The 10428-nt window shown below is 37.4% G+C and overlaps 1 protein-coding gene across 1 annotated transcript in view; it reads left to right on the top strand.

Annotated features, from left to right (window-relative positions):
- LOC128654286 (sterile alpha motif domain-containing protein 9-like) overlaps nt 1-9505 on the top strand; it is an 86572-nt gene extending 77067 nt beyond the window's left edge. Inside the window, exons 2-3 of the mRNA XM_053708142.1 lie at nt 744-781; nt 4703-9505. Of these exons, the coding sequence (XP_053564117.1) occupies nt 778-781; nt 4703-9435 (4737 nt within the window). The 5' untranslated portion in view covers nt 744-777 and the 3' untranslated portion in view covers nt 9436-9505. The remainder of the gene's footprint in view (nt 1-743; nt 782-4702) is intronic.
- Nucleotides 9506-10428: the final 923 nt, after the last annotated feature.

Raw genomic sequence — 10428 nt, forward strand, 5'->3', positions numbered from 1 at the left:
TATTGGAGAGTGCCAGGTCCTCCCTTACTATCCTGCCACGTGACGTTACGCCCAGCATTTAAATAAAGTATGCACACATTTTAGTCACCAAAAATTGCAGCTATCTTGTTGTATATTACTTCAGAAATTTTCAGACCAAGCATAAAAATAGGGTCGTGAAGGTATGTGCTGTCATTCCACTGGGTCTTGGGGAAAAAGTTTGAAGAACCATGATCTAGACTATTAAAAATCAATTGCAGCAAATCCACAAAAATATAGCAATTATATTAATAATTTTATAATGTACAGTCTTAGAGGCCGATTTATCATATGTCTGTCGGACCTGATCCGACAGTGCGGATCAGGTCCGACTGACATCGCTGAATGCGGAGAGCAATACGGTCTCCGTATTCCGCACTGCACCAGCAGCTCACAAGAGCTGCTGGTGCAACGCCGCCCCCTGCAGACCTGCGGCCAATCAGGGAGGTGTCAATCAACCCGATCGTACTCGATCGGGTTGAATTGTGGCGATTCCTGTCCGCCTGCTCAGAGCAGGCGGACAAGGTTATGGAGCACGGCCCTTCAAACTCCATATGGAGCTTGATAAATGGGCCTCTTAAAGTATTTACACCTCTGATCATAAAGTTGAAATAAGGTTACATTTTGCAGTGTAATTTAAACTTGTTACAAGTTGAATGTCAATGATAAAGAGAGATGTCTACATAACTTACTTTTCTAAATCTGTTACTTTGTTTTCTCAACAGATAATTGCCCTCTGCCAACAATTAATGTTTAAAAATGGGTAAGTGGTTGTGTATTATGATTTCTTTAAAACAACTCTCTCTACCCACCTGCACAACACCCTTCATCTGCCTTTAGTGCTCAAGACCTGGCAGACTACTTTCTAAACAAAACGCATACTATCTGAAGCAACATCCCTACACAAGCCTGCATTCTTCCATCTCCTCCCCTGGTCGTCCCCTTTGCCGCTCTATGCATTTTCTCCTCAGCCACTGAGAATTAAGTGGGTTCTTTACTGTCTTTCTCATGCTTCACTACCTGCCTGCTCGAGCCTATCCCTTCACATTTAATACCTTCTCTGCCTTCCACCCTTAGTCCAGCTCTTACTCACATCTTCAACCTATCCCCTTCTACCGGTTCATTCCCATCTTCTTTCAAATATGCAAAGATCACTCCCGTATTCAAAAAACCCTGATACTAATTTTCCTGTAAACTACTGCCCCATATCACTGCTCCCACTAACATCAAAACTCCTGGAAAAATGAGTTTACGACCACCTAAGCCACTTCCTGTCCTCCAACTCCTTGCTTGAGCCCTTTAATCTGGCTTCCGTCCTCAATACTCAACTGAGACTGCCCTCACCAAGCTTACTAACAATCTTTTTTCTGCTTAAAATAACGACCACATCTCTATACTAATCTTATTTGACACCACAGCTGTCTTGGACACCGTTGACCACCCTCTCCTCCTACAGACTCTCAGCTCTCTTGGTCTCTGTGGCACTGCCCTCTCTTGGATCCACTCTGATCTTTCTAACAGATTCTTTTCTGTGTCATTTGCTGTCAAATTCCCTTTAATTCCTCTTACGGCTTTAATTTATCAAGGCTTTGTTTTGGTCGTTTTCTCTTCTCTATTTATACTTCTTTACTGGGTAAATTTATCAACAGCTATGACTTCAAATATCACCTATATGCTGATGACACTCAGATATACCTTTCCACCCCTGGTCTCTCTACCTCTGTCATTTTTCATGTCAGCATCTGCTTATCTGGGATCTGTCCCTGGATGGCATCTCACCAGCTAAAGATTAACATGTCCAAGACTGTGTTCCTTCTAACCCCCCCCCCTCTAATTCTACTCTGATTTCTGACTTTTCTATCACTGTTGGTGGCATCACAATCTCCCCATCACTCTAAATCCACTGGCTCAGAATTACACTTGGCTCCAATCTGTCCTTCATCCCACACATTTGAATGTTCTCTTCATCCTGCTGCAACCACCTATACAATGTCTCCAAAATTCTGTTTCTGAACACTGAAACCACTAAGCAACTAATACATTCCCTTGTAAATTCCTAACTTGACTACTGCAATGACCTACTAACTGGCCTTCCTCTGTTCCGCATCTCCCCTATTCAATCCATCCTAAATGCCTCTGCCATGCTAATTGACCTTTCCCTCCATGCTGCTCTTGCTGCACCTCTCTGCGAGTCCCTTCACACAATCCCCATTGACATCAGAATTAAATTAAAAATTCTCAACCAGACCTACAAAGCCCTTACCAACGCTGCTCCCCACTACCTGGCCTCACTAATCAACAAATATATTCCAGCATGCATCCTAAGGTCCAACAATGACCTGCTCCTTCTTCTATCATCACCTCTTCCCACGCTAGACAATGCTGAACCAACCAACTGGAACGCAATTCCTCATGCTGTCAGACTTTCCCCTAATCTGTCTTCCTTTAAACACGCCCTAAAGATATTTTTGTTCAAGGAAGCCTACCACCCAACTCAGTAACAAATGAATTCAACTTACCTAATAATTCCCTTCATCTAACTATGTACTAACATCATTATCACCCTTGCAGTCATCACCTCCTGTTTCTCACCCTCCTACCCTTCTAGATTGTAAATTCCCACGGGAATAGGGCTCTTTAATCCTTCTGTATTTGTTTGATACATTTTCTCTTGCCCCTTACAAATATTGTATCATCATTGTACTTTTATCATTTGTACCTGTTGGTGATATTCACCCTAGACTGAATATCTCTTCAGACCATGACAGGTTAAAGGGGGTTTGTTGATTGAAAACACACTGCATTGAGGAGAGAAAGAATACAAGGTTTTCTCTGTGCTGGGTCAGTCCCCAACCCAGATATTTATACACAGGAGACAGGGCATTCCTGGTCTTCATATCTAAACTAATACAGTTCATGATAGGCTAGCTAACAAAATGCAAGTTTTTTTTCTTCCAAATCTGGTTACAAGATAAGTAAATGATAGTTCTAAAAAATTGAAGTCACTAAGTGCTATTCATCATAGTAGTAGGTGTTACTGTGTCTGACTATATATCAAAAATCGCAAATGTCAGGGATGAACTAATGTCTGCTTTTCTAAGACATTCCTTGTGTTATTCTAATTATATCATTCTGCAAGATTACTTAATTTATGTGATGGTATACATACATTTATATATATATATATATATATATATATATATACACACATGCATTTGTTCTCACAGATATATTTGGCATATCAAGATACTAAATAATTTAGATGTTTACTGATACATGCTGAATTGCAAGAATTTGAAGATAGAAGAAGAATATTAGGTTTACAAAAACACACATACACTTAAAACTAGCTATTATTTATAGCCCACATTCAGACAAACTGTCCCCCCTGACTGTGTCCAGTTAACCCTTTCAGACCTGACTAAACACTGCAAGGAAAAAGATATACATTGTTTGTTTTTTACAACATACCCATGGACAGTGCTGTGGAATTTGTTGGCGCTTTATAAAGTGTAATAATACAAACAGAGAAGGGGTACCGCAACACTTACAAACAAATTCACTGTGCTGAAGGGCTAATAAAAACTAGTAAAGCAGTATATATAAGCAATGTTAATTGTAATGGGACCAAACGCCACTGCTAGAGCCGTATTTACCTGATCCAAGTGGGATTCCGCTATAGCGGACATAAGGGGACAGTTCTGTAGAGAGTCTTCCTATGCCGGTTTTCAGGGAGCAGCACCGATACCTCTGTAGCCCCCACTGGGCAACACAGACCAATGCCGGTGCAAAACTTCTCCCCTCTTTCAGCAGTCGTTGCTCCACAAGCACCATGTCAGGTGACTTTCTTTGAGGGGGTGTGTGCAACGGCTGGCTGCTGTGTCCCTGCTCTGTGGGGTAAACTTAACCCGTCCGTAGTATGGGAGGATCCGTGCTCACACTGAAATCCACAGAAGGTATAACAAAGCACAAGCAGGAGCATCGCTAATTATTCAACTTCTTTATTGATAAAAACATATACTGTATGCAGCGCAACAGCAACAACACTCTGGAAGGGCATGTGTGTAGCTGACGTGTTTCGGCATTCCGCCATAGTCAACATACCCATGGACAGTGCTGTGGAATTTGTTGGCGCTTTATAAAGTGTAATAATAATAATAAAAAAATTACTTTGTTATTTTGAGTTTGTAATAAGTGTATGTAAACTAAAAACATGGATACGATTTCTGATAGAAAATCTTCCGGTTCACAACTGTAAAATAATCTCTAACCCTCCAGAAGTCCATGAGGTTCTAGTGATGGTCATTAGACAAAAGGTTAAGAGATATAAGTGGCATCCCTGATACTTATTATTCACTTTATTGAACGTCTCAGAAACAACATCATCTGTAGGAAAATCTAAGGCATTGAGAGGTGTTCTCTGGAATCCAAATCTACAGAGGAACATCAGAGTGAAATGTCCCTTTATTAAATATATGGTTGATAACAAAATCTTTGAATACCATTTAGATTTTTTTTCTAAATATTTGTTTAATCATTTTAAACTACAAAACTATTTTTTTTTAATTTATAATATATTATGAGCCTAGTTATCATTTATTTTTGTATGTGTTGACAAAACACGCTCTTATTTTTATTTGGCTTTCTCATGCTCTAAAATATAACCAATATTTTTTTGTTGTAGATTATAAAACTATACCACTGGATGACTGGACAGAAGTCCATGTAAGCGAATGGCTGTTTTCAATACGGATAAAGAAGGAGTATGTTGATAAGCTAATTGAAGAAGAAGTATCTGGAATTGTGTTGAAAGAAATTGATGAAATATTTTTGAAGAATATGGGAATGAAGCAAGGTCCAATTCAGCTGTTGCTCAGAAAAAGAGATGAACTATTGACTAGGTGCAATGCTCCTGCAACAGAACCTGCTGTAAATATTGCACAAACCAGTCATTCTTTACAAAACGTTACAGAAGGTAGTGTGTTAAGAAAACCTGTGATGGATCTTCTAGGTACAGCTGAAGCAATGATTGTTCATTCCAGAACATCTCAAAATACTGACCAAAATCCAAAATCAAATATCAATGTTCAGGAATCTGAGAATTCTCTATACCAAGATAACCAAAATAAACAGACTGATGGAAATCTAAAAAATATTTGCAAGCTTGAAAATAAAACACAACAAGTGAAAGCAGAACCATTATACACAAGTAATTTTCGACCATTTGATAAGGAGGTTATGAATTTCAAATATGTAAAAAATCAAGTTCTTTCACCAGAAACTGGAATCATTGATATGATTACTCCTTGCCATGAATACAAATCACTTCTTACTGCTGTAAAACTGGATAGAGTTAGACTTCAGTCAAAATTTGCCTGTGAGGTTATAAGGTTTGCCTCTGCCTGCATGAATGTGAGAACAAATGGTACTATACATTTTGGTATCATGGACAGTGTGGAAGATAAAGGTTGGAAACATGGACAAATTGTTGGAATTCCAGTAAATGACAAGGATTGGTATGTTGATGCTCTGGATTATATTGAGAAATGTTTTTTTTCAAAAGAGCACCAAGCTGTTGCTAGATTCTGTATTCGGCCACCAAAATTCATTGAAGTGATTGAAAAAGATAACAATGAGCAAGGATTTGTTATTGAAGTTGACATTGTGGTTCCTTCAACTTCCGTAAAAGGAAAAGTGTTTCAAGTGAGTTTGCCAAAGTTTAATGAGAAAAGCAATAAGGTTACACAAGAAAAAAAAACAATCTATCAGAGAGTGGGTGCAAAATCGGAACCTGTCAGTGAGGAGGATAATGTTGCTTTTATTCAGGGCCTTCAAGATGTAGACTTAAGAAGGGAAAAGGCAGAATCAAGAGTCATTAGTGAAATAAGTGCTATTGAAAATCTTAGAAGGAAGTCTGTTCTCCTTACCCGAGGTAAAGAATATATAGATGAAGAGCAGTGGTACATACTTGTGGCAAATAAGTGTGAGAGTAATCATCTAACATATCTTAACTTTCTTAGGCCTTTAAATATTTTCTGTGTGTTTGACTTTGATGCAGACTCTGATAAAACTGGGCTGTGCTCAAAGTATAATGAGCACCATGCTACCAATAACCATGCATTGGTCAACTATTCAAATGAAAGTGGAATGAGTATAAGTGAACTTAGGAAATCCCTTGGCCTTTTTGATCAGACTAGCTGGATATTTTGCAATGGACGAAATAATTTTCGTGGAGGTGACGAGCCATGTGATGAAAACAATTGGATCAAGACTAAAAAAAAATACCTGAAAAAGGCAGTTTCTTTAATCTGTGATGAATTGTTTCCTAAGGGAAGCTTTTTAGTAATTTTTTTATTACTTTCACCAGTGGAAAAAACAATTGTTGAGGTTTTTCATGAATTTTATGCAGAAATGGGTGGCATGGAGGACATAATTTGCATTGCAGAAAACAGAGATCATTTTGAAAAATGGGCCAGCTTGGCCCAGGCTTCCTGCAGCATGGATGTTCTGGAACAGAAGAGCATTGTGGGTATACAGTTAAGTCATATTGATGCTACTTTTCAAAATATGTGCCCCTTACCAAATTCCAGTAAGAATCTTCCTGTTTCCTCAAAAGGTGTTTGTATTCTTGAAACTCCTGCAGAAGAAAGAATGCATTCCCTTGGCATACTGTGTGTTAATGAATGCAGTGATAAAAATCTAGATAATTTAAGTAAAGAAGATGTAAAGGAAATAGAGGCTACTTTTTATAAGGGTGGTAAAATCAGTTGGAAGCATCTATGGCTTGCGGAACAGAAGAAATGTGGTGTATTTATTGAGCGTGGAGCTTGTAATAAAGTCCAAGAGATATTAAATGGAATCCTTCATGAAAATACAGTTAGGCTTCCTGTGGCTAGGATAAAAATTTTCCATCAACCAGGTAGTGGGGGAAGCACAGTAGCTCGACAAATTTTGTGGAAAAATCGTAAGGAATTGAGGTGTGCCATAGTAAAGTCTTCCAATCCGTATTCTACAGTTAGTCAGCATGCTGTGAAACTTAGAGAGTATGATGAGAAAAACCCTAACCAGTGTCTGCCAGTTCTTCTTCTTGTTGAAGACTGTGATGAAGATTATCTTGATGATTTGAGACATGAATTAAGTGAAGCTATGACTATGAAAAAAATTGCTTCCTCAAAGCCTTGCTTCATTCTTATGAGCTGTAAACGATCAAATGCCCCAGAAGAGCTTTTTAGAGTATCACCGTTAGAAACAGTGGCAGTCACTCACAAGCTTAATGCAAAAGAAATAGATGAATTTCAATCAAAAGCTAATGAACTCGAAAAGGAATTTTCTAACATAGAATTTTTAATTACATTTGTTTTAATGAAACATGAATTCGATGAAGAGTATGTGACTAATTTTGTGCAGAATGTCATGGAAGGCATTGACCACTCAGCAGTTGTAACACGTTTAATGAGATATGTTGCATTACTTAATTGTTATGTTCAAAATTCACACATTTCTGTATCACATTGTGAAGCATTTCTTGGTCTAGGAGCATATACAAAAGATCAGCATAGCATTATTCGACAGCAGAATTTTAAAAGTTGTTTAAATCAGCAGGCAAAGCTTTTATTTATTGAGCTGAAAGAATCTACAACTTACATATCCTCTATTCAAATTATTCACCCCTTAGTTGCCAAGGAAGTTTTAAACCAACTTTCTGGTACACGTCTCCAAAGTGCAATTGCAAAGGATCTGCTAGAGGAAAAGGTACTTCTGCAGCATAGATTTGGCAGAGATGAGTTCATAAAATTCCTTCGCGATTTGTTTTTACGACGTCATAGAAAGAGCAGAGGTGATAGCGTGGACAGCTTTTTTTCACCACTTATTGAGCATATTTGTGAGGAAGAAAAAGGCAAAGAGACTGCTATTAATCTTTTAAAAGCTGCCTATGAAAGATTTGACAAAGATCCCTTCTTTGCTCAACAACTTGCCAGGCTTTGCTATAGACACGAACAGTTTGAAGAAGCAAAAAAGTGGGCAGAAATTGCTAAATCACAGTTGCCTGGAGTTTCTTTTATTTTGGATACAGAAGGTCAAGTATATAAAAAATGGTTTAATGTGATAATGGACAAAAAAAATGACCATACGCCAGAAGAAGTTATAGAATTGATTGGTATTGGACTTAAATCCATGGAGTGTTTCAGAGCAGCGCAAAAAGCAGCAACATCTGAAATGGACAGCTTGAATAATTCTTCATACATTGGAGAAGTTGACCTTGGTTGTCGAATGTTGCATCTCCTTTCAAAACAGCCATTCTTTTCGAAAAGCAAAGACCGAGAGAGTGAAGAACTTTTAAGTTACCTTTTGACTGAATATATACCAAAGGAAATAGAAAAACCTTGGTTTAAACTTCATTATCATTTGAAAGGTTTGTACCAAAATATTTATAATGCTTTGGAGTGGATTGCTGATGATGTAGGTTATTTTCAGAGTGATAAAATTGATGGAGAAGAAACTAGCAAAATAGAAGAACACATTCATAGTCCAAGGAAATGGTTAATTAGAAAAACTGAGACATTTGCAAAGTTTTTCAGCTCTGAACATTTTCTTTCTTGCACTGATATAGGAAAAGAAAGTCAGTTAGTTAGAAAGATGACCATTTACAAACTTGGTGGAGGGAGTACAGCAACTATCCTTTCTTTGCTCTCGGATTCAAAAGATGAAAGATCGGGGAAAAAACTTGAAAATATAATAGCTCTTTATCCTCAAGATATATCACAAGAGCGACTAGATGATGTGGATCTCATCAACTATATCATGTGCCATATTTCATTAGGATGTGTGTTTCCTGGCTCTTCCAAAATTCTGTCCTTTGAGAAATTGCGTGACCTTTGTAAACGATTTGTGAACCCAAGGAGATCCTTCCCTCCAAGTGCCTATCTTTTAATATTTTTACTTTTTTGGCCTGATGAGAAGTTTGACAAAAAGCCAGATGCAAATAAAGACAACTTTTTAACATTTGCACTCCATACTGCAAAAAGACTGCATGAAATACGAATAAAAAATGTTCCTGTGCGGAAAAAAAGAACAAATGTGCTGTTTTTTCATGGCAAGGGGCACGGTCTTCAGAAGATTATGCACAGAAGTAAAATAGAAAAACGGATTGAAGCTCCCTTAAATGAGCGGAAAATGAAGTGGATCAATTTAGATGTCTCAGAAGAAGAAGAGAACCATGTTCATAGGCTTCTAAAAGCTGTACATGGGTGGACAGAAAATGGGAAAGTGTATGCACAGGGCCACTGTAAGAACCAGAAAATTGAAATCCTACCATTGAACTATTCATCTGTGCCACATGGAAATGAAAATGTTACATTTTATTTGGGTTTTACATTTCTTGGGCTTGTTGCTTATAACATACAGCTGCAAAAATAAATTCAGCTGCCAATGCATTATGTGATATTTGTATAGAAATTATATTATTGAATTAAAATATGTACATAAACATCTGTATTGAATTAATTTTATTGTATTAATAATTCATATAATCTGATGTGCCATTCTTATACATACCAAGCATCTTTTCTGATTCTGCAGTTTTTTCTTTTAATATGGACATATTTTAAAAGAGTAACATTGGATGTTGCTCTCTTTGCTGGCAATAATATGGGTCATACAGTTATATTTCCATGTGATATAAGTGAATTAAAGTTAAACAGTAACATGGTAAGCTAGTTATATCATGGCTGCAAGATATTAATTTGTTTGCAGACAGATAACAGTATAGAATCTGGTTCCAGATTACAATGATATAATATCACTTGGGTAAAAGGTGATTATCAATCAGGGAAACTGGAGTGCATCATCTATTGCTATAAAAGTTAAGCAATAAAAATATGTAAATGCTACAGTTAACTCCTCAAACCTATGTCCTTCTAATTCTCAGATATATGCTTAAATTTAGATATTATGTATTCTTTATGTACATTTTCCTAAAGTTTTATTAGAAAACATTGTTGAAAGAAGCAAGAGTACATTAAAGGGACACTCAAGTCAAAATAAACGTATGATTTAGATAGAGCATGCAGTTTTAAGACACTTTCCAATTTACTTCCATGATTACATTTCTCTTGCAAGATGTATCGAGTCCACGGATTCATCCAATACTTGTGGGATATTCTCCTTCCCAACAGGAAGTGGCAAAGAGAGCACCCACAGCAGAGCTGTCTATATAGCTCCTCCCCTAACTCCACCCCCCAGTCATTCTCTTTGCCGGCTCTAAGCAATAAGGAAGGGTAAAGTGATTGTGGGGACAAAATATTAGTTTTATTTTCTTCAAGCAAGAGTTTGTTATTTTAAATGGTACCGGTGTGTACTATTTACTCTCAAGCAGAAAAAAGATGAAGATTTCTGCCTGGAGGATGATGA

The sequence above is a fragment of the Bombina bombina genome, chromosome 1 (assembly GCF_027579735.1).
Source record: "Bombina bombina isolate aBomBom1 chromosome 1, aBomBom1.pri, whole genome shotgun sequence".
Lineage (NCBI taxonomy): Eukaryota > Metazoa > Chordata > Amphibia > Anura > Bombinatoridae > Bombina > Bombina bombina.